A 26,283-nucleotide genomic window follows, 5' to 3' on the forward strand; every position below is an offset into this window, starting at 1 on the left:
CTGTTTGCATGACGGCAACAAACGACGACAAGCCATAAAATTTCTAACTGGTTTGCAATTAGATCATCTGATGACCAGACGCTGTCACCATTATTCATCCAGCCAAAACATAGGACTCCTATTTTCTTTGGTGCTTGTGATTTTTTTTGTAATGGCACAATGTCGCCTTTAACTTTCTTTTCAAAGGCAACCACAGAAGCTCATAAAAATACTGTAGGTCACTTTCGTATTGTTCCTTGCCTTATTGACATTGACATGATCAGCTCATTTATAGCGCGACACGAATTTGCACTGTAATCCTCTGTCATTCAGAAATCGATAATAAACGGCATCTGCATTTTATACCAAACATTTTTGTATTCAGCAATAGCACGATGATTTCTACTTTTTCTGATAGTACCACAAAACGGTCAGCAACAAGAACAGCTGACAAACAACTGCATTCTATTTATTTCAACACAGGGATCTGTGAATTTGCTTACATTAATAATGCACGTGTAGTGTTCTCACTTCCAATATTCCTAACTACGTCATGCAGTTTCGCCAGCAGTCTGCGCGGGGTATCCAATATGGCATAACCTAACAATGAATGTCATTAGGAGTGCCTCAGCTGATCTTCAGAACGGCAATGAAGCTCTTGATGAGTGCTCCCATATATACGTATATGTGATTCCCGCACGCATTCTCGCTGGTAAGGCACCAGCAGGATCGAATAACGTCGATTTGAGATGGTACAAACAACATTGTTCGACAATATTGACAAAATTTTACCTAATGTGTTCCGCGTTCCATAAGTATACAAGTGGATCTTGCAGGAGGGAAGGAACTTGGTAGTTGCTCCACAAAACAAAAATAAAGCTGTTTATCAATCAGAGCCTGAAATAGGGCAAGGTGTGATAGCAACTTGTTAAACGTCTACACCTTAAATACATGATTTTTCCCATTATACACTTACTGGAAATAACTTTATTTTTCATGTTGTAATTTCCCGATTACTGTTGAAAATAGTATAGAGTCTTCACTTAGAAATACAGGGTCTGGCGAAATACGTGACGCACATAGAAGGGGAGGACGAAACGAAATGAAACTTCATGGACTGAGAGAGTATGTGATGTTCTCTCAGTGGCTACAAACTTGAGTCAAATTTATGAAGAACTTTGCAAAATGAGTCAACTTATCAGTATGACGTAGCTTCCTCTTCGGCGTGGATGCACTCACTGATTCACTTGGGGAGGGTGTCATAGAGCCGTTTCGTCCTCACCAGAGGCAATCTGGCCTTCAAGTGTTGTAAGAATATGTGATGTTCTCTCAGTGATTACAAACTCGAGGCAAATTTATGAAGAACTTTGCAAAATGAGTCAACTTATCAGTATGATGTAGCATCCTCTTTGGCATGGATACACGTACTATTCACTTGGGGACGGTGTTACAGAGCCGTTTCATCCTCTCCAGGGGCAATCCGGCCCTCAAGTGTTGTAACTGGTCCTGGTTGTTTCAATTTCATGTAAATAAACTACAGAAATTTTACTGACCCATAAAGTTCTTTTCATACGAGAGACATAAAGTTCTTTTCATACGAGTGGCATGCCCTGCTGTATCAGGCGAAAGAAGGGAACCAACAGAAAAATTCTGCTACTAGAGCATGAAATAAGCGATTTAAAACACTCTGACTAAAAATTGGGTACCAACAGCTTCCCCAGCACCTTTGAAAACTTTCCCAACAATATGGAAATGTGACCATATTCGCACTTTTTATGCTGAGATGGAAGGACACAGACGATACGAAAGAGAGGGAAAATTAATAAATAATGGAAGATAGAAGACTATGGTTGTGGTATAAAAAAGGGTGAAGGAGAGAATGCTAGTGTGAGAGAAAGAGAGGTGGATGAAGACAACAGTACTGGGAGCCAAAGAGAGAGAAGAGATTGATGACCAGTGAGAGGCAGCGGGAGTAGCAGAGAAATAGAGATGAATATGGATAGAAGCAGTGGGAGCAAAAGAGAGAGACAGTAGAAATGAAAGATATAGACAAGTGTAGAGCACACACAGCCTTGGAGGACCTGGACCCTCCCAATCGGCGAACTTTACTATGCAGCTACATGGGAGGGGGCATTTTGGACCATCATACTGTAAGCACGTGGGCCTGGGGAAAAAATAAATTAAATAAATTGGAGGACGCCCCCCCCCCCCCCCGTTCGAATTTTTTGCGTTGCCTAGATGTGGTGCCAGACAGCGGCAGTGTGAAAGGGAGACGAAACGAGACAGTGTAAGTGAGAGAGAAGGCAGTGGCAGTGACATATACTATAAATCAATGGGATAAAATCATAGCGAAAATAAAAAACACGTCATTTGCTAGAGTTATCTACACCCTCCAACTATTTTTCTATACAGTCCCCGCTGTGACTAAGACATTTGTTGTATCCAACTTTCCAATAAACTCGTCAGAGAAGGCAGCCACCTGTGCTTGCAACCAATTCTCTACATTGCTCTGCTGCTTGTCAGTGCCAAAATGTTGTCCTCATATCCAGCAGAGGAGAAACTCTGAGACAGCCAAGTCCAGGCTGCATGCTGAGTCACAAAACGCTTCCCATAAAAAACCCTGCAGGAATCACCTCATTGCCCCTGCAGTGTGTGGCCAAGGATTGTCATGAAGAAGGAAATGCAATACAGTTACGTTGTGTAGGCTGCATGAAATCAGGCGAAATCTCTCTCAGGCACTCATACTTGGCGGACCACACCATTTTCCAGGCTTCTTTATGCAGTCAGTGTGCAATCGGAATAGAAAGGAGTGACTTGATGCGATTGATGGTCAGGCTAGAGACACTGTTCAACACATCTATATGAAGTTTCCGCAAATTTTCACTGTAGTTTCCATTTTGTGATTGATCGGACCTTACTTTCTTATAAGCCCTCGCACTTGATCAAGATAATATGCAACCCATGGTGTGCAAGTTGTCCTCACACCTGGGTAATTTTTTTGTTTCTTATTATTAGTGTTGTCCATGTATATTGTCCTTGCATATTCCTTGTAGTGGGCTGCAGGGGAGGTTTCTTACACAGTATATTTAACTTTTAATGATGAGCTCATCATTACAACCACCTGCTTAATAGCATACTGGTGGGCAATAGTGAAGATTCTGCATGGCACTGGATGACTATGCATTTCTCACACAATTCTCTTAAATTGTGGGCCAGTGGTTTGTGAGAACACAGCTGGTGCCCAATAGCATCCGTGATATGTTCCACTGGGTACAGATCAATTAAATCTGGTGGATAAGACATCAACCCGGGTTCACTATCACATTCATCCAATCAGTGTAGTGTCCCTGTGCCCTGGTGACAGTGACAGTTAGTTATCCTGCTGAAAGATGCTGTCACTGTCGAGCAAAACTTTGATCACAAGGGCTGCAGCTGAGCAACAATAATTTTCATGTAATCCACATTTGTCACATTCCACTTTACTACTGTCACAACTCACATGGAAGACACGCTGAATGTCCCCTACAGCATAATACTGCCCCCACTGTCCATAATCTGTGGTGAAGTGCAGGATTCAAGCAGCTGTTCACCTGTATAATGGAATTTCTGAACATGAGCATTGAACAGGCGTAACATGACACATAATTTATCCAAATACCAGTAATAAAGCAAAGTAGTATGGCATGAATGGCTGGGAGACCCCAAAGGGCATGTTCAACCACCTAATTCAAAAATATCAACAGGACACGGATCACCCAGACAGCCATCAACCTTGATGATCCCATGTCCACTGAAATAATAACTGACTTTCTTGTTGTGTCAACACAGGGATACAGTGTGTCATGTGCTGAAGAGCCCTACATTCAACAATATGTGCCAAATGGGTGCTCCCAATCACTTCTGCCTGTACTGAAACTGTACTCTTGTCATCAGATCTGAAACAGATCAACATCTATCCTGCGTTACAAAGTCACCAAGCCTCTGAGCTCCTTGAAGCACAGACTTCCTGTTGCAGAAACTTTAAGAAAGAACTAAAGGGCACAACATAAAGCATACACACGATGTAGTTGCTATAACAAGACACATGTATTTTATTTTATGACACCAACCGAAAACATAGATATAGTACACATCAGAGAGCTTAATATAAACATTTCACTTCAACACTTCTCCTAAATGTTTATCTTGCTAAATGCAGTACTTAACACATTCCAATCAATGATATTAAATATTTAAGCGGGACATGTGGCAATAGTTTGGTGAGAATATCTGCAGCTTGCTGATTGCCTGGTACATGTTCAATGGATAGCTGGCCGTCTTGAATCTTCTCACGGATGTAGTGCATGCGAACATCAATATGCTTTGACCTCTTGTGAAATTCAGGATTCTTGGCCAGTTTAATAGCACCTGCATTATCAACAAGAAGAACAGGAACACACTCCAGTGGTGAAATTTCTTCATAGAGCTTAGATAGCCATATTCCTTCTCTTGCCCCTTCACTGGCAGCCACATATTCTGACTCTGTTGTTGACAATGATATGCAATGTTGCTGCGTACTAGCACAGGTAACTGCTCCTCCATAAAATCTTGCAACCACTCCACTAACTGAGCATCGGGTTGTTGGATCACTGGCGTAATCAGCATCAGTATATATCTCCAGTCTTCTGTTTGCATCATATTTTATAGCCAATGACAGTGAACCTTTTATATACTTAAGGATTCTTTTTACTGCAGACCAGTCATTTTCTCCAGGATTCTCTAAAAATTTTGACACATAGCTCACTGCTTCTCGATATAGAGCAATAGTTGGTTTATCACTGGTTAACTCATTTGGCTGCAGATACTGCTCAATTGGAGTTGACACAGGATTTGCCTCTGCCATGTTAACCATCAAAGAATATCTTTAGCGTAACTTTCTTGATTAATCTCTATTGATCCATTATCATGACATACAATACTAATATTTAAGAAATATCCTACTGGCTCAATAGTAATTTTAAACTCATCTTGAATGTCCTTTAGGAAAATTTCAATATCCTTCTTCTTACTTGCAGATATTAATCCATCATCACCATACAGAACTACCATCAACTTGTCATTGCAGTTTTCTCGATAGAGCGAACACGGATCTGCCTTACTTTCCACAAGCCCAAGATTTATTAGGAAGTTCTTGAACCATTGGTTCCTGCACTTTGGAGGCTGTTTTAGTCCATATAAACTTTTATGAAGTTTGCATATCCAACCAGTTCCATCTCTAAATCCCTCAGGCTACTCCATATATATCTCTCCTTTTAAGCCAGTCAAAAAAGATTTTACATCGAATTGTGCCAACTGAAGTTGCTCACTAGCAGAAACACTCAGAATTGTTTTAATTGAATCATATCTAGCAACAGGACTGAATGTTTCATTATAGTCAATACCTTTTGGTTGACAAAATCCACGACCACTAGTCTTGCTTTATAGCAGTCAATTTTACCATCAGCCTTACGCTTAATTCCATAAACCCAACAGTTTGTAATGGGCTTACAGTCTGGTGGCAGAGGTTCCAAAGTCCACACAGCATTTTCTTTCAACAAAGTCATTTCTTCCTCCATTGCTCTTCTCCAGTGTTCATGGTCTACAGAATTAATAGCCTCTGAATAATTCTTTGGCTCATTTATTTCAGCCAGCATAATGTCAATAAGGTGCTCTGGTTTCTTCAGTTGTTGCCTATTTATCTATTCTCTTTCACTAGAACTTTCTTTTGTAGGTTCCTTAAACACATTTGCATCTTCAAGATTCTCCAATTCTTCATTACCTGTTTCACTTGGGAGTAACACCATTGTCCTACCAGTTTTCTCAGGTTCAAAAACAACATTCTTACTACAAATAATCCGTTTTTCTGATTCAATCCACACTCTAAATCCATCAATGCCATCAGAATAACCAACAAAGATGCCTGGTTTCCCTTTTGGATCCCATTTCTTTCGCTTTTCCTTCGGAATATGAACAAAACACTTCACCTCAAAAATATGAAGTTTATTTAGCAGTATCGTCTTTTCAGTGAATACCTCATAAGGTGTTTTGCCATCCACACGACTTGTACCAGTTCTGTTTAACACATAAACAGATGTATTTACTGCTTCTGCCCACAAAAACTTGGGCAGGCCCTGAACTAGCAGCATGGTTCAAGCTAGTTCCACAACTGTTCTGTTAATGTGCTCAGCACATCCCTTCTGCTCTGGAGTATAAGGATTTGTGATGACGAGTTGTCTGCCATTCAATTTCATCAAATCTTTAACTTCAGTATTATCAAATTCCCATCCACCATCACATTGAAATGCTTTTGTTAGTTGAGCACAAAAATTTTTCACAATGCTCACCATTTCTGCAACCTTCTCTGCAGTCTCAGACTTCTGCTTGAGAAAATATATCATGCGTAATCTTGAAAAGTCACAAGTGAAGCAAAGAAAGTATTCTGCTCCTCCCAGTGATTTACACTCCATAGGTCCACACAGATCAGCAAGAATCACTCCTCCAAGTTGTGTGGCATGCTGCTGCCATAACTGAAAACAACTGCAATGTTGCTTCCCCTTAACACATGCCTCACAAAATTCTTCGCCAAAATCTTCAACACCATGCTGCTTCAAGAATTGTTGGACATGACGTTCCGAACCTCTTTGCATTAACATATGTCTGCCTGTGTGTGTCGGTATATGTGCGGATGGATGTGTGTGTGTGTGTGTGTGTGTGTGTGTGTGTGTGTGTGTGTGTGTGTGTGTACCTGTCCTTTTTTTCCCCCTAAGGTAAGTCTTTCCACTCCCGGGATTGGAATGACTCCTTACCCTCTCCCTTAAAACCCACATCCTTTTGTCTTTCCCTCTCCTTCCCTCTTTCCTGATGAAACAACCTTGGGTTGCATAAGCTTGAAATTTGTGTGTGTGTTTGTGTGTTTTTTATTGTGTCTATCAACCAGCACTTTCTCGTTTGGTAAGTTACAGCATCTTTGTTTTTTATATATATTTTTCCCACGTGGAATGTTTCCCTCTATTAAAAATGGTTCAAATGGCTCTGAGCACTATGGGACTCAACATCTGAGGTCATCAGTCCCCTAGAACTTAGAACTACTTAAACCTAACTAACCTAAGGACATCACACACAGCCATGCCCAAGGCAGGATTCGAACCTGCGACCGTAGCGGTCACGCGCTTCCAGACTGAAGCGCCTAGAACCGCTCGGCCACTCCGGCTGGCTCCCTCTATTATAACTACACAATAAGAATCATGAATCTCATTTTACCATCTGCTATTACATAGTGGATTGCTCACCATTATCCATCCCCATTGTGTGTTTGGCACCCAGAGGATCATACAATCTAATTTTAGATTTTTTTCTTGAAAATTTGAAAAACTGCTTACTGCTAGGATGTAGGTGAAACAGCAGGAAGCTGTCTGCAGCTCTTACTGATGTTGTGCTCCCTCTATAAGCATGTATGTAACTGTAGAGAGCTGGAGTTATGATTAAAGGGGTGGTGAGTGTTAGGACATGTGTCTTACCGAATGTGTCAATAGCTTTTGCCTCACAAACAATAAATTTGGTTACAAACAATCACAATCATTTTGAAGGTTATTAATTTGAGATGTCAAATATGTGTGCTCCATCTGGAATATTTGAGTGAGTAATTATATACACATCACTAACATTTGTGCATATCTGTCATATTGTACATCTCAGTAATCATCCAAACTCAGGTGGTTTTCACAAGAGGTGAGAACTTGTGGATTTGATGTTTTCATGTGAAGATCAATGGAAGAGAAAGAATACGCTTAATGATAATACTTGAATAGTAGCTGAACATTTGGTTTGTGAATACTGCATTCATTCATGTCCTGACAACAGCATGCCCAGCTGAATAGAAACTGAGCACCATGCAATTATTATGAACTGTGCATATCAGGACCTACGTATATACTTAAATATTGCAACATCATATGTATCAGGAAAGACGATTACTGGTTATAAATTTTTTTAGGACAGAACAACAATTAAAGTTAACTTGTAAATGGCTATAGACTGTGAAGAGTGAGCCCACTTTCTCATATGCTTCTTCCAGTCTTGATAGGTGAACAATTTTACCACAGGTATGTTTCAGTATTTTGATATGTGGCATTTCCCTAACTAATTACAGGTATGCATTCTAGTGCTGGGACAGGAGGACTTGGCTGTGACACAGCAGTACAGACAAGTCAGCATTACAGATTCCAGTCAACAGATGTGATGTACTGTGTATATGCACATGTAGTTGGATATTCTGCTGGGCCACTTACAATGAGAAGCTGCAAAACAAGCCATGCACAAAATAAAAAACAAGAGATACAAGAAACTGTATAATACCTTTTCAGTTCACTGTCACTGCTTGTTGACTCCACTTCATGACTGAGCTCCTGAAAGAAGGATTAAGAACATGTTTAATAAATAATAATAATAATAATAATAATAATAATAATAATAATATTCCTGATAATGGGAAAACTGCATTGATAAGTCCACTCCATAAGAACAGAGATAAAAATGATGCATTATAGAGGGATTTTGCTTCTTCATATCCCATACAAAATTTCTATCTCTCTGTCACATGTACCTCTCCTCATTCATTTCTATGGCAGAAGAGGTAAAAACCTCATTGTATGCAGATGTTCTTATCATTTGGATTTCATTAGCAAACAACAGAAGCAATTACCAAATAAACTGAACTAGATCTTGCCCAGAACAAACTACAGTTCTAAAACTATGTTAAGCCATCAAAAAATTTACTGTAATAGTTTGTATCATTGTAGATTTTTTTTAAAAAACTTGTGACTCAGTGTACCATATGTTTCTCTTTAAAATTCTGTAAGAACAAGTTCTGGATCTCACTATCAATTCAATTACAAAACACAAAATAGTACAACATCTAAGGCAAAACTCTGAGGAGAAATTTTGGAACTTTCTGAAACTAAAACAGGAGTGAAACGTAGTGCTATGTTTTAGAAAAAGTAATACAAGATTAGTGAAAACTACAATAAAAGTTTAAAATTGATTAAACAATCAAATCAGAAAGAGCCACTACCAGAATACATTGCTTACCTTTTTCAAATGACCTGCTGATTCCATGTCAGGATATTCAAACAGCACAAGACAAACAGTTATCCTCTTTTTCTCAACAACCTGGCACTCAACATTCCAAAAACCACACATGGGCCTATGTCCCTCTCCGTCTACACTCTCCTTTCTGTTTGCCCCCTCCTCCCATTTCCATGTATCTTATATGATCTACCTTCTCAGAACGCACCACTGTGCAGCAGCTGACTCATGCGTCTCTTCCCTCCTGCCTCACACTATCATGCTATGCCATCCTTGCCTTATGTGCCCTTAGCTATGCCTTCCCCATATGCAACAGCTCAGGTAACTGCTTTCAATAATCAGTATAGCTGTAGCCACAGGAGTGTATGTTCAGGTGACCATGTGGTTGTGTGTGTGAATGTGTGTACCTTCTGCTAGAAGTAGAGCCAGAATTCGAAAGGTAAATCTATTAGATGCATCTATGTGCTACACTGCTGTAAGTTTGTGGTCACATTTAATTAATTTTACATACTGATAGTAGGTTTCCTGAGCATTTATTTCTATAAGATTTTCTGTGACCACTCTTAAAGGTGATTTGTCACTCAGTTCATTTTATTTGGTAATTGCTTAGTTTTGATGTCTGGTAATGAAATCCAAATAACAAGATCGTCTGCATACAGTGCAGTTTTTTCCTCTCCTGTTGTAGATACAAATCACAGGATGTCACTGATGAAAGCATTAAATAATGTTGGACTGGTCACAGCACCTTGAGGAACTCTCCATTTCTTGATACTGTTGGGAATTTTGACAATTTTAGAATAGCTAAACCATTTTCTATGTTTTCAATGAATTTTAATATGTTATCAACCTGTTTTATTTTGTGCAAGATGACAGAGTGGAATAAGATTAGGAGTGTCTCCACTCAATTATTATGGTCTAAAAATTGATTTATGGTTAATTAGACGAATGCTAAATTTTGTTGATGTTTTGAGCAAATGCATTTCCGCTGTTTCTTTTTTGGGACATTTTCTGAGTCTGTTTACGTTACACGAACATCCTCAGACAATGTGGGGCACGTGTAACGCCGGAAATGCATATCCTCCTATTTCCATCTATTGTACTATTATTTTTTTCCTTGTTTTGTTACCTCAAGATATGACATTTCTGTCTCTTTATATATTGTAATTGCTTTACTGTTTGTATATATATTTATGCACTTATGTCGATGTATAATTGGTTTGTTTCGTAAATATTATTTGTATTTTTACGCTGGGTCTCGCCTAGGGAAAACTGCTATCGAACGATTACATCGATAGGTCGTGTGAAGACTCAAAGTGTGTAGGATCTTTGGTAGTGTTAACTGTGCCGCGTGAAGCGCGGGCAGAACAGTGAGAGTCTGGCGGGAGTAGCAAGTGGAGCAGGTGTTGTGACGCTCCCGCGAGTTGCCGCGCTTTCGGGGTTTGGCAGCATGTAATTGCGCTCGACTCGCGATGATACTTTCTGACATGGTGTCGCGGACGGGAAGCATTAGCTGGCGCACATCAAGAGCCCGTTTCGCCTGGTGACCGTGTCGAGAAGAAGGCGCGCCAACATCCAGCTTCTGCAACAGCGACGGCCGACAATGAGTGACTGTCGCCACCTCCTCGATCGACGGCTTCAAACCTTCAATCAACCAACAAGGAAGACTAAAAGCACGTAAAGTTTCAGAACTGTATGGCAGACCTCAGCTTTTCAAATTGTTCCATTTGTCTCGCAAAATTACAGCAGCTTAGCATGAACCGTTGTTGCTCATTGTCCCAATTGCATTGCCAAGCAGGGTCCCTTCCTTTTCCGAAATGAACCCGAGTGTCGTTGAAATTCAAACGCCAGCATTAAAATAATATAATTAGATTTCACTGCTTTAATTTCAAAGTTCAGTAGCTGGCTACAATATTTAGGTTACACGAGCACAAATTTAGAGTGCGAGTTTTGTTAGCATATTTTAGCTTACCTGTGACTGCAGCTCAGCTTGGTACGTACTAAATTTTACTATTGTTAATAGTTCAGAATCATTTAATTCAAGTTCAAAGTTAAATCTCTTCTTTCTAAATTGCGTAGATTCAAGTAGTTTTTGAAATGATTGTTGAGGTAGTCCAAGACTAACCGTATTTTACTGAATTTCGATGTGCTTCAGAAAGAAAGCTCACTATTAACTTCAGTCACTAAATTAACTTTCGATTTTCCGGTTATTAATTCTTTTGCTAAATTAAGTCAGGGTGTAGCGAAATTTATTACTTCTGACAAACTTTCAGTTTTCACACTACACGTGTCAACCTTCAGTTGCCACGCTTCTAGTGCTAATTATATGTGTAATAACCTTTCTTTTTCAGTTACTATAGTAATTGTCCTTAGGACTGGCGACCGTGATTTCCCCAAATCTCAAATACCTAATTACCGCTAGTTAATTGTTAATGTAACGGCTGCACATTTACTTTCTTTATTAACTTTACCCCTTTTCAAAATTAATTTCCACCAGTTTCATTAGCACATTTCCTTTCATTTAGATGTAACCCTTTGCTCCCTCTTTACCGACAGGTTAACTTCGGTGACGATTGCTTTTCCAAAACTCCCATTAGGTACACGCGGTTTCATTTTTCACTGTCATTAAGGTCGGTAAGTGAGGGGGAGGTTACACGTGGCTGGCGCTGTCCATGTTGACTGCTGCACACTTAGTGATGGCTGTTTCACCACCTAGCGAGGCTCATGGCAACAGGGGTGAGACTCTCCTGTGGCCAGTTGCAGCCACAAGGTAGTCAACATGTTAATGTGCTATTTATCTTATTTGCACATGAACTTTCTTGTGTGAAGTCACATAGCCAGTACAAAGTTTTACCAGAAATGTTTAAGTTTCATAGTTGTTCTACAAATTTTGCTCACCAAATATCCATAAGCATCTTCAAAATCAACAAATAATTCCAGTGAAGTTTTCTTATTACTCAAAGTGGATTTTACTTATTGTGAGAGGTTTATAATGTTATTGGTGGTACAACAGAATTTTCTTTATCCTTGTTGGTCCACATATACAATATTCTCTGTTTCAAGGTACCATGCCTATCAAGAATTTATTATCTTCTCCATGGTTTTAGCCAAAATGCTTGTTAAACATATGGATTTGTAATTGCACAAATTATCTGCTGGTTTTCATACTTTTTAATATGTGTACAATGATGGTCTTTTTCTGTATGGCAGTTAAGAGTTACTTCCAGTTTCAGTAACGTTTATGCTGCAATTAGACATTTTAAGAACACAGACATGATGTTATCTGGTCATGATTTTTTTTCTGTCCTCTGAACTTGAAATTGTTTGTGTAAATTTTTCTAAAGTAAAAATGTTCATTAAATAATTTATTAGGTGCATCTAAACATGCTTTTCTGTGTAAAAGTTTCATTGCTTTCTCTTTATTTTTAAACTCTTTAGATATATGTTTACACTGAGAATATAATTTATTGAAGTCTTCTGCTATATTGTGATCTGTATATAATGTGTTGGTAGTATTAGGGACCTCTATTGGTTCTTGTATTAAGTACAGGAGGCTGGTCAAAAATAAGGAAACACCAAAACCACAACACAATACCATGTCTAATACAGTGTAGGAAAACCACTGGCACTGAAAACAGCTTTCATCATCTCACAATCAGAATGGATAAATACTGGTCCTGTATGGTTTCCTGCAAAATAATGGTAATTTCAGTTAATGACGATGGAAGAGGATAATGATCGTGCACTTGTCTCTTCAAAGTAGGCCACGAAAGCTCAATAATATTGAGATCTGATGACTGAGGTGGGCAAAGGAGATGCAACAATTCATTCTTGTGCTAGCAAAACCAGACATGGATGAAGTGAGCTGAGTGAATAGTGGCCCTGTCCCCTTGGAAAACAGCAACACCATTGCACAATGGGATGGCCCTGAGAAGCCTAAAGGTCGTGTAATCCTTGGCTGTAATGCGGCACAGGAGAGTAATTGTGTGGCCTGTGGAAACCAAATCATCCCCAAACTCCTTCCATGTTTCACTCTTGGGGTGCAAACTCTGCCAGAAGTTGGAAACAGTTTGAAACAAGACTCATTTGACCAAATTACTTTCTTCCATTTTCCCCAGTCCAGGTTTAATAAATTTAGCATCACATTTTCCTGTTACGGGCACTTGAAATCACTAATGTGTGGTTCTGGAATACTCGTTCACTCTACGATTTCCAGCATACTGCTCTCCCATTGTGTTGTTTTGGTGCTGACAGGGTTTGCAAGTGGGACACAGTTCTTCAGTGATATGTTTCAGCTATTGTCTTTTTTTTGTCATAATCTTCTTCAATGATTGACTGTTATGATCACTGAACACACTCTTTTGCCCATGTTGTGTCTTAGAGGATGATGTTTTTCTGCTTTACCAGTACGCAGTAATGATATTTGATATGGTGTGTCTTAAAGTGTCAAACAATCTTGCTCCCTTTGTTATAGAAGCATTGACCAAACAAGTACCAACAATTTGCCCACATTTGAATTTACTTAGCTCCAATGTAATCCACTCACAATTATGGAGAACACTGTACTGATCTTAACAGAGACTTGTTCATAAATTACTTGGTTCATTTATTTAATGCAAACTGTTACATAGCCACAGTTTTGAATATAATGTTAATGTTAAAGTGCAGTACCACCACACTCTCAAAGTTTGCATTTACTGTATTTTCCCTCAAATGCCTCCATTTTCCTGCATTTATTTATTTCTGTTTATCTTATTGATATTGCTTATGTATTCAGTAGCTACATTGATAATTGTTTCTTCTTTTAATTGGTTTGCGTATCACTCTCCATGTTTTATACCTCCTTATGTAGCCTTGTCAAGTACTAGTTTTATTTTATGTTATTAGTTTTGCTTATTAATAGAAACTGTTATGTAGGCATGCTGTTCCTATTTTGTGTTAAAGTTTTTCCTGTCTACCCCATTTTTATTTACTTACTGCTCAATTTTTTACTTCATTGCATTACCACCACACTGTCAAAGATGTTACTGTATGTTTCTTCTTCATCCTAGACATGTTACTTCTCTTCCAGTGTTGTTTGAAAAACATTGTAGCCTAACTTCTTTGGTGACAATACACAGTAAATGTCTGAAGGTGGCCTTGTAAGCTGAAAACCAGTTAACACAATAACAAATTGATTCCACTTCACCTTCTTGAAGTTCCAACTGCTTTTTAGTATGCACTTAGTCTAGTTTTTGCTTTATTTTGTGTTAGAATGTTGGAAATTATCATATGATAATGCTCCAGTCATCTATTTTTCTGGTTATATCAGAAACAGTATCAGAAGAGGTGAAAAGTTCGATCCATATTTGTTGTGTTACAACAGAGTGTATGCCAGTGGAATTCTTTATAAATTCTGTCATGTCTGAAGAAATAAATTCCTCAATGGCTTTACCAGCTCTTAATATCTTCAGAACAGATGAGAGGGAAGTGAGCATCAAATTATCCAATTATCAGTGTGTTTTAGGAAATATTAGTGATATCTAAATCAGTTTCATTGTTTGGAGGGTTGTATAGACCACAAACAATGAAATACCGACTATACCACTCCAGGTTCATTATTTGCATGATTGTATAGATCATAAACAATAAAATGATGGCTATATTCTTTAGTTTCTAACTCCTAATTTATCTTGTACATTCACGTACTTAGTCCATTGCGAACACTAACTAAAATTCCACTTTCTCTTTATTTAGTGAGAAAGTGTACTTGGTAATTTCTAAACTACTGGTATCTTCTGTTACCTTGATTAATGTTCACTTTGATTACTACAAATACAAGCTGAAGACATTCCTCCAGCATTCCACTGTAATATGTTTAATGATTTCTCAACTGTTCTCCCTCAAGAGATGATTTCACTGGAAGACTATTTTAACTAAGGATAAATTTCTACTGAGATGCTTCTTGAACATCCTCTGTAGCTGGGGAGAAAACCAATATGTAACTTATTCATTATTTTGCAGTGAATTTTTGGAAACTGTCTGGACTGTACAATTTTCATGTTGTGCAATAAAGTGTGAATTGTGAGAAATACTGTTCTGTGAATTGTTTTTAGTGATACCCAGGGTCAAATGATTTCACAGTCATAGCTAAGTATTGAAGTTTTATGTTTAACAATTGCTGCCTCTAACAAAGGCATGTGGGGTTAAAATGTATGTTTATATACCATTATATCTAAAAACAAAGATGATGTAACTTTCCAAACGAAAGCTTTGGTATGTTGAAGACACACAAATAAGCACAAACAAACACACAAAATTCAAGCTTTCATAACCCATGGTTGCTTCATCAGGAAAGAGGGAAGGAGATGGAAAGACGAAAGGATGTGGATTTTAAGGGAGAGGGTAAGGAGTCATTCCAATCCCGGGAGCGGAAAGACTTACCTTAGGGGGAAGAAAGGACAGGTATACATTCGCGCACACACACACATATCCATCCGCACATGCGCAGTAGCTTCATCGTGCATAAACCACATGTTGTGTCGTATTTGTAAAGGCACATGTTCTAGCAGCACAGGTAGAGTATCCTGTATGAAATCATGATAACGTGCTCCATTGAGCGTAGGTGGAAGATCATGGGGCCCAATCAAGACATAACCAACAATGCCTGCCCAAACGTTCACAGAAAATCTGTGTTGATGATGTGATTGCACAATTGCGTGCGGATTCTCGTCAGCCCACACATGTTGATTGTGAAAATTTACAATTTTATCACATTGGAATGAAGCCTCATCCATAAAGAGAACATTTGCACTGAAATGATGATTGACACAGTGTTGGATGAACCATTCGCAGAAGTCTACCTGTGGAGGCCAATCAGCTGCTGATAGTGCCTGCACACGCTGTACATGGTACGGAAACAACTGGTTTTCCCGTAGCACTCTCCATACAGTGACGTGGTCAATGTTACCTTATACAACAGCAACTTCTCTCACGCTGACATTAGGGTTATTGTCAACTGCACGAAGAATTGTCTTGTCCATTGAAGGTGTCCTCGTTGTTCTAGGTCTTCCCCAGTCGCGAGTCATAGGCTGGAATGTTCCATGCTCCCTAAGATGCCGATCAATTGCTTCGAACATCTTCCTGTCAGGACACCTTCGTTCTGGAAATCTGTCTCGATACAAACGTACCACACCATGGCTATTGCCCCGTGCTAATCCATACATCAAATAGGCATCTGCCAACTCCGCATTTGTAAACATTGCACTGACTGCAAAACCACGTTCGTGATGAACACTAACCTGTTGATGCTACGTACTGATGTGCTTGATGCTAGTGCTGTAGAGCAATGAGTCGCATGTCAACACAAGCACCAAAGTCAACATTAACTTCCTTCAATTGGGCCAACTGGCGGTGAATCGAGGAAATACAGTACATACTGACGAAACTAAAATGAGCTCTAACATGGAAATTAAGCGTTTCCGGACACATGTCCACATAACATCTTTTCTTTATTTGTGTGTTAGGAATGTTTCCTGAAAGTTTGGCCGTACCTTTTTGTAACACCCTGTATATTTGTTCGCCCGTGTTCCCTTCAGGCAGAGGATGTCTCACAAGTGCTTCAACTAGAGCTGATTGACCTGCAGTCGATATCTGCCTGCAGAACCACTTTCTTATATGTAAAACTTTGGATGACTTTTACAGATGTCTTCCACAAGAGAAATATCATCTTTTGCACAAGCACACGGCCAAATTTCTCTCAATGTTTGGTTCTATGTATATTTGTGAGCGCTTTTTCTCTTTCTTAAAGCATGCTAAAACTAAGAACCGTTCATTGCTTGGCGATAAAAATTTGACTAATTCTTTGAGGTTAGCGGTCTCACGGAATATTGTACCAAACCTAGACAAAATTGTTACCTCAAAAAAAAAAAACGTGTAAAATGTTAATTGTCTTCTTTAACAATGTTGACTGTAAGAATTAAAGAGTTTTATAACCTTAATTCTATTTTTAATAATTTTTCAAAGTTGGTCAGTTAAAATTATTACGTACAAAACAGCAAACTACGGATCCGATTTCTAAACTTTGAAAAGGGATACAAAAAGCTGTAGCATGAAGTATAACAAAAAATATTTACTTGTAACTACTAACAGTAAGAATGAGACACTATATCCCTTACATAAAACTATTTCTAAAATAGAATATTTTGTTTACGTTGGATCAGACCGTGGGACAGTCCAGCACAGAGCAGTGCTGTGCAGTCTCACCCACTCTGCAGCTATCTCTCTGTCTCTCACTCGCTCCTATGCTGACACTAGCAACACATGGTCGTGTATGGGGTGCTGAACTACACTGCCTTGCACCCCCAGGGTGCGGGCGTGCCCACCGGGCGCAATTCTTGGATGAGCCTGAGGTAGAGTCTGAAATCAGGTCTTGTGTGTCCTCGTCGGTGGGTTGGAGGGTTAGGCAGTTCAGAGAGGTCTAACAGCGAATGAACAGCGTCGACTCGTGAAAGGAAATCAGCAACTATATTGTCAGCACCCTTTATGTGTCTGACATCGGTGGTGAACTGAGATATGAAGTCCATGTACCTGAAGCGGCGAGGAGGCGGGTCCGTTGGCGGGTGTGTGATGGCCGCAGCCAGGGATTTGTGGTCCATTAAAACATAGAAAGGGCGTCCCTCAACGTCAGTCTTAAAATGCTTGATCACTTCATAGACCATGAGCAACTCCCAGTCAAATGCAGAATATTTCTGTTGTGCGTTGGTGAACTTGCGTGAGAAGAACTGCAGAGGCGAAGTCTGGCAGTCGATTGTCTGGCTAAGGACAGTGCTGATGGCAGTATCGCTCACGTCTGTGGTGATGAAAAGCTGCGCATTGGGATGAGGATGCGCAATGGTGCAGGCTTTAGCGAGGAGACTTTTGAGGGCAGTGAAAGAGTGAGTCATAGCAGGGGTCCATGGAACGGTCCGAGATCCAGAAGTGTGGGTGCCTGCCAAGGTGTCCGTCAGTGGAGCCTGAATCTCTGCAGCCCGAGGTAGTTGTTGGCGATAATAATTAACCGTCCCCAGAAAGCGCTGGAGCTCTTTGAATGACACAGGTCTGGGTAGGTTTACTATTGTTTGTACCTTCTCAGGGGGTGGTGAAATGCCGTCAGCAGAGACCCGAAAACCAAGAAAAGTGACAGCGGGTTGATGTAGCTGCAATTTGTCCTGGTTGGTCTCGATGCCTGGTGCCGCGAGAGTGTTTATAACAGTTTGCACATGTCGAATGTTGTACTTGACGGAGGAGAACACAAGAATGTCATCAAGGAATGCAAAGTAGAATTTTATGTCGAATAGCACTTCATTGATGAAGCGTTCCCAGTTTTGACTGAGAACGTGGTCGCACCTGCAAGGGAACTGGTAAAGTCGGCAATGTTGGGTATGGGGTAGGTGTCCATAATTGTTCGCGCATTTAGTCGACAGTAGTCTCCGCCCATGCGCCAGGACCTGTCTTTCTTGGGTGTCATATGAATGGTCATAGACCAGCTACTGCCAGAGAGTTCAATGACGGCGGAGTTTAGAAGTTCATAAATCTGCTTTTTAAAGTTGGAGAGGCGCTTGGGACAAAGTTGACGTGGTTTACTGGAGATCAGGGGCCTAGCGTGAGGCGAAGCTTGTGAACTGTGCTGTTGGTGATGACGGAAATGTTGCCGGTGGCACGAGAGGTGGTTTGCTTACAATGTGTAACGGGCAGGCAAGGCGTAGTCATGGTGTTCGGAGCCACTCAGCGGATCCAACGGGAGCTGAGGCGGCGGAATGTCCCAGGATTCAACATGACAAGATGGCCGCTGGCCCGAAGCAGTGGCGCCATGGTCGGGTGAGCTCGGCAGAGCTTGTGAAGCGTTAGTGAGTCCATTATCCGAGGGCACGGCCTGTGGCAGCACGATCACGGACGAAGCGCTAGGCGCGAGTGCACTATTTATGTTGTCAGTGGCGGTCATATGGCGGCACACAGGAGCTGAAGTTGCATAGTTTGAGGTGCTGTCTGCGAGAGGAGAGGTAGGAGCTGTCAGTTCAGGAACACGTGACACTCGTCACACATGCACATTCGTGTCTGGCCGAGTGTCAAATGCTGCCGTGTTAGGAGGGAGTGGTCCTGTGGAACTATCAGTACACGTTATGGTAGACTTGATAGCACAGTTGCAAGGGGTAGCGGGAGGTAAGCACACGGAGGCTCGATTGCTGGGACTACAAGCAGATTTGGCGCACTTACTGACCTCGCTTTGTCCTTGCTGCAGTGTCTGTAATACCTTTGCTGCATCGGAGAGCTGGAGCTGAGATTCGTGGAGCCGGAGGGAGAACTCGAAGTTTTCCTTGCGTAGGTGAGTGACGTTTTCAAGCTCGACAAGGCACTTGTGCGTTGTTTCTTGTAACGTCATCGACAGAGACGAGCATGTACGGATGAGATGAGCCTGGACCGACGTGTCACGGGGGGGGGGGGGGGGGGGGAGGGGGGGGGGGGTTGCTCGACAGAGCACAGGGGAAGTAAGTTTTGGACTGGTGATGAAACACAGTGTTTCGCACTAGGTCCGGTGGAAGTTTGTGGATAGCAAGAAGTCAATGCCTAGTGTAGGTTCCTCAATATTGCACACTAAAAAAGTCCACTCGAGTTTGCAGTTGGCAGAGAGTGGGATGACATGGGAGGTTGAACCTGAGCATTGTAGTTTAGTTGAATTCACGGCTTGCAGTTGCAGGAGGGGGCGTGACCGTGGGCGGAGCCGGTGACGTCCCAGCTGCTTGTTTGCTGCTTCCCGGAGCGAGCGGAACAGTCGGTACAGTATGGCCCAGGCCGCATCTGGCCACGGGACAAAGAGCCTGAACCTGAGACTTGCCAGGTAGGAAGTGGCTGGCGAAATAGAGCAGTGATGCATCATGTAGTTTGTCAGCAATTGTCATTCGTTGCTCTACGGGTTCGGGAGACCTCTGAGCCAGAGCAAAGTGGATGTGAAGATGTAGTTTATCTGACCAGATGGCGAGGAGAGCTGTGTCAGAGAGTAGATCGTCGCTGACCAGGGCCCGTAGTCGTCTCCAGAGTTGGGTAGGTTTGTTGTTGCCTAGTTGCTCAACGTGGAGCACTTGCCGTATTGCTGTCTCAGTTGAGTGCGCAAGCCGACGTTGAACTGTGTTTGGCCAGAGTGTACTGGGGAGCTGAGTCCGGGGCGTCGACCGGGTCAGTAATCAAGCCCTCCTGGTCGTGCAAGTGAGTAATAAGGCACAGAAATCTGGTTGATTTGTAGAGTTTGAAATGGTCGAACACTTTGTCCACAATTTTGAACCAGGTTGTTGCTCTGCCACGATTGAATGGCAGCAGCGTCGGTAAGCGTTGTAGAATGTTCGGAAGAACAGGTTGAGTTGAATTCGTCGGGGCACTGCCTGAAACGAGCTGTTGTTGCTCCAGTATTCCAGAAGAGTGTGTCTCCAGGGTATGTGGCGACAACGGCTGGTTGGGAGGCAGTGTGAAAGTGACGCGCTGTGAATGAGCGTGATCCGTCGCGACGTGGAAGGCAGAAGTGGGTGAGACACCGTAATGTGTCAATTGCGGTTGCGGAAGTTCAACACGTTGCGGATGTGTTCAGATTGACGTGTCGTGGAAGACTGATGCGGATGAGGCACCGAGATGTGCCGAGAATGGTAGCGGAAGCTCGACTGGAGCCGGTGCGGGGGCGACAGGTGAGAAAAAGTTGAAAGTTTGAAAATGTGTGCTAGTCCATGGCAAGCTTGACGTACGATCAGAGCCAAAGCCACCTGTGTTGCAAGGAGGCTGTGGAGGTACGGGCTGTCCAGAAGCACAGTGTGGAAAATGATGTTGAACATCGGACGGAATGTGTGAATGTTCACAGTTCATAGTCACTCCACTCAAAGTGGTGTGTGGATAAGGTGAGTGACGTTGCACAAAACACTGAGGCATAGCAGTAGGACAGAGATGGAGGTCAGGCACAGATAACAAGCTATTGTTCCTGTTGCAGGCCGAGGTATCGAAGCAGGACGGCATGTGCTGATACTGAACCGAGGCAGGCGTGGGCGTGGTCGGATGCTGAGGAGGTTGACCTGTGAACAAAGCAGTTCCGGCCATGTGGCAGGAATCCACGTGGTACTGCACGGATTGTGGCATGATAAATCGTTGTCCTGGTGGTGGTAGGTTGTCCAACGAAGCATTTGCAGAAATCGGCATTGGTCCCACACTGCACGGAGATATGTAAGAGGTAACTGCACCGTCAATGAGGGAAGGCACATGTGGAGGGAACAAAGGCGTCTGATAGCCGGAGTCGTGCACACTCCTAACCTCACTTATTGTTGCAGGTTCAAAAACGTCCGGCGAAATCGGTGTAATCGTCAAGTGAGAAGCATCGTGTTGCAGTCCTGGCAGATGTACATTGCACGCAACATGATGAATGTCGATTACAAAATCCGGCGTTATGCGTTGGGCTGAAGCCATTGTTCAAATGTTATGTTGATGTAATACATGCGAAAATAACCAACACGGAGGCTGTGGACACAGTAAAACAGCGAAAACGGAAGACATTACAACTCGGGGTCACCAGTGAGGTGAATGCTCAGGTCAGTTACATCAAACAACACCTTATTATCAGGAGTTCATTTATTTACCTCTTTACACAAGCAAGGCTTACAAAGAACTGGATGGCGGAACTACACAAAGATCATGTTTAGCTTAGTTCAAAGATGATACTCAGATCGATACTGGTGTCGACCTCATCGGTGCCACAATGTTATTGCCACTTTGGCAGTTCAAAGTCTTTTTTTCATAGTTTCATTCATTACCCCATTTTCAAACACTTTTGTTTTCACACACTGTTCAATTTTGCTGAAAGTTTTCTTTGTGTGTACAATTCTTTTCCTTGGTAACTTTGGGTCAGACTGTGGTGTCATCCTAAGAATGAGGTGCCAAGATGAGGTTGGTACCTCGTGAAAAAACCGGAAGCAAGCACAGTCTTTGCCAGATGAAGCGACAAATGAGTGGAGTCGGCATAGACATGCCCAGATGACTTTCCACATGCCACCCTATCAGCTTGCTTGCTTGCTTACGTCTGAGTGCTGCTCTGCACAGCCATTCTGCAATCATCGCTGAAGATGACTGCATTGTTGCTCTACTGAGCCAACGGTGAGGTAAATGTGCTACACAGAACTATGCACAACTGTTAATTATCAATTCTACTTTGTGGGAAGAGACTAATATCTTGTTGTGTATCAAGTGATACATTAACATTACATGACACTAATTAATACTCATGAAATTCCTGTCAGCACGGGTTGTTACAAAAATCAAGTATTTCCAAATCAGCCTCCTCCAGGAGTAAAGCTAAAAATCCACTACAGTACTGATGACTATTGTTTCGTCCGGTATGACAAATGTCGTTGTTCCCATACATTGCCCACCCTGGTTTTGCCTTGTGTATTTTGACTTTTCTGTGTATCATTCAAAGTGTTTAACTATGTCTGAGCCACCACAGGAATTGTCTCTAAACAAAGTCATTCAGTTGCAAGTGCAGCAGATGGAATGGCTGCTGCTCAGTGTTGAAAACATGATTCAATTACTATTACAGTCAGCAGCACTGCTACTGTTTGCTGCATCCACGCTTTGCCCACTCAATAGTAATGAAGAGGATTGGTCAGAATATCGGACACATAAGGAGGCTAATTTTGCTGCATACAACATTACAGATATGGCGTGCAATGGTTCTTTTTATTTCAACAGTCAGAGCCAAAGTGTACCATCTTTTAAAACCATGTCCCAATTCTCATTCATGAACTATTACACACGACTCACAAGTTAGGCTGCTCAATGTAATTTACAACACACAGATGCAGCAAGGTTGAAGCTTTTCCTTCTCAAGAAGAAGCCTGCACAAACATTAAAACAGTGGACTGTCAGACTTATAGGGCTAACAAGACATTGTAGGTTGCAGAGTTCTTGTGGACTAAGTGATAGAGATGTCATGTTACATGATGCTATAATGCAAAATGTGTCAGGCACATGAATTAGCACCACAATTCTAAAATTACCAAACCCCAATCAAAAACAGCTCTGTCTATTGCAGAATATCAAACTATTGTGGACACAACTGACACTGATTTTGAAGCTCTATGTATTTCTGTTGTTAAAAGGGCAAAAGACACCCAATTGAAAGATGAAAATAGGGCTCAGACTAAAAGTAAATGAAAGGTAAAAAACTTTCAGTCCCAATGATCTAGATCTGCCTATGAATGGAATTCAGATAGTAAAAAGAAATGATGACATTTCTCCTCACAGTGGGACCACTCTACAACTAGTCATCTGCATACCTTCAACAGCTGAAAGTCTTATAACTTGCAGAGTCCAACATCTGCTCCTGAGACTCTTCATGGAGATTCACAGTTTTAGCAGAGGTTTATGTGAGTAATTTTGAAGTGGGCATGATCCACAGTTACACAAATAGTAATCAATTACAGCAAAGCATGCTACTGATGGTACAATAGATCAAGTGGCTGAACATTACAGGCACTGGTCACTAAAATTCAATATTCCATGAGCCAAACATTGTGACCACCTGTTTAATAAGATGTGGTACCAATTTTCAAACACAGTACAACAGAAATTGTGCTTGTCATGAATGCTATAAGTCTTTGACAGGATTACACAAGTATGTGGCACCAGAGGTCTATGCACAGGTCACTTAATTCCTGAAAATTACAGGATGGTGGTGTACGGGCACGCAGCTGGCACCCGATGCATGTTCCAATGGGTACAGATCAGGCACGGTTGCTGGCCAAGATGTCAGTGTGAGTTCACTACAATGCCCCTCAAACCACTGTAGCACGATTCTGACGTTGCAATATGGACAGTTATCTGGTTGGAAGATATCATCTCACCATAGTGGAGGATTTCAGACGTGATATGATGCAGATGGCCTGCAATAATGTGCACATAGTTCACTGCTGCCATGAGACCTGCATTTTGAGATGAGATGTGATCATCCAATACCATATGACCTGATCATTATTTCACCATCCTTCAACCACTTTCCATAGGTGCTCACAACATAAGTATGCCAACAGGTGACCAGCTTCACTGTTTCAGAAATACCAGCTGCAGCACCATGACAATGTGCCCTCTGTCAAAACTGCTTATGTTAGTGGATTTCCACATTTGCAGCCTGTATCTCTGCTATAATCACTAGCCACTACTCTCTCTTCCACTTATTTCCTTTCCTTATGGCGTCATGTGCCTGCAACACCATCAGGAGGCATTCAACCTCGCAGTGGGGAGTAGTCATAAATAAAGTTCTGGCTTATAATTTTATCTCTGCTTGGTGAAAATTCAGAGACCTTTGTCAAAAACATTAGTTTGGCATTCTTTACCGAAATTTTAAGAATAAATGAAAAACTTGAGCCTTTTTAAGGTCTTCTTTAACAAGTTGGACACCCCCTTTCACAAAATCCTGGTTATGTTCCAGGGGGATGGTCCAGACAGACAGAAAGGAGGGTGGGGGGGGGGGGGGAAGTGATAGAGGAGACGGGATCGAGGAAAAAAATAGAGTATTTCCCTCATCTGCTTAATCTCTTGGTGACAAATACAAAACAGACATAAAGTAAAATACAATGACCATATGATTTTTTGATTAAACTCCTGTTAATATGTGTAATCTAACTGAGAGCTGACCTACTTGTTATGAAAAAGAAAGAGACATCTATTTCCATCACTCTGTAAATGTATTTAAATGTTTTTTTTTTATTTTTATTTTTTTTTTTACTAGCATTTTGATGTTTGGAGTGCGATTACTGATCATCAAATGCATTGCTCCAGTCAAATGAATGTCAGTAAGGCTACTCCTAAGCTTTGATTTCATTAATTTCATTACTGAAAAAGCACTTCCACACAAATACGTGATACCAAACATATTGCAGACCTCGCCCTCTCACTGAAAGTCAATGTGCTCTAACAGAGTTTCAGGAGGTGCACTTTCAATGTCCACTGCAAAAGGAGTTGCAAAAATACTAAACTCAAGCTCGAATTGATTTAAGTCACTACATCTACTATCCAAGTTTTCTCATAAAGCATTAAGTCCCATAAGATTTCACACACACACACACACACACTCATAAAGCAACTCGCAATGCAAAAATTCCTCAAAATGCTTGTTCAATGCCTACTCTTCAAAATTTATTTCATTCTTAACTAATGCAGCATTCAAAAATTGTACAAATGAGCGTACTGAAAGTTGCTTTATCCACAACGGCAACTGTGTCAAAAATGTCAGTAATTAGTTTATGTTTCTATCCTGTAAAGTTGTATTCAAGACATTCAAGTGCTTTCTAAGGTCAGTTATTAATGCAAGATGTAATATCCACTGGGGATCATCCAACTCTCTTACTGGCATTCATGTCCATGAAAAATGCTATGTCTTTATGGAAATTGAAAAAACTTTCTAAAACAACACCTCAATTACATAAGGGTACTTCACAAAAATATGGCATGTTGCTGTAATCATGCTCTAGCTCTGCCAGGAAAGATTTCAACTGCTGATGTTCCAAACCACATGATCTCAGTTTATCAATAAATTTTACAACATCCATCACACCACTTATTTTGACACATTTTGCCAACAGATTAATGAAATGTAGGATACAGTGTATCACTGGTATTTTGTGTTGGATACCATTGTGGCGTAGAGCGCCATAAAAATCGATATTTGTTCTGTGCGTAAGTGTGCTATCTTCGAGGAGAGGGCTTTGGAAAGCATGATGGACGCTAACGGCAGTTAGCCTCCGGACTTGTATCTGTGTAGACGCTAAGTGTGAATAAATCTGTATATGAGAGAATTCTAGTTGTTTACCTACAACTATACCATATTCCCTCACCATCTTCTTTCATCTTTTATTCTTATCAATTCTGGCCAATCATTGCTGGAGCTCCATCTGTTGCAGTCGATGAAGTTTTTCCTAACAAGGTCATATCAGTCAAGAATGTTCCCTAACCAAGAAAATGTCACCTGTCATAGCTGTATCATGCACTGACTTTAAATCGAGTTCCTCCATCATACTGAACTCAGCATCAACTCCTTTCATAAATACAGCAAGCTGAGCCACATCCATTACATCTGTGCTTTCATCCAAAGCCAAAGAGAAAAAACTATATTTTCGATCTGATCTTTCAGTTGAATTTCCACGGTGTTCATCATTGCTCCAG

General features: G+C 41.1%; 1 protein-coding gene across 1 annotated transcript in view; it reads right to left on the reverse strand.

The window, feature by feature from the left end:
• LOC124550954 overlaps nt 1-26,283 on the reverse strand; it is a 122,817-nt gene that overhangs the window by 85,621 nt on the left and 10,913 nt on the right. Inside the window, exon 3 of the mRNA XM_047125769.1 lies at nt 8,353-8,402. Within this exon, the coding sequence (XP_046981725.1) occupies nt 8,353-8,402 (50 nt within the window). The remainder of the gene's footprint in view (nt 1-8,352; nt 8,403-26,283) is intronic.

This window comes from Schistocerca americana, chromosome 9 (genome assembly GCF_021461395.2).
Source record: "Schistocerca americana isolate TAMUIC-IGC-003095 chromosome 9, iqSchAmer2.1, whole genome shotgun sequence".
Lineage (NCBI taxonomy): Eukaryota > Metazoa > Arthropoda > Insecta > Orthoptera > Acrididae > Schistocerca > Schistocerca americana.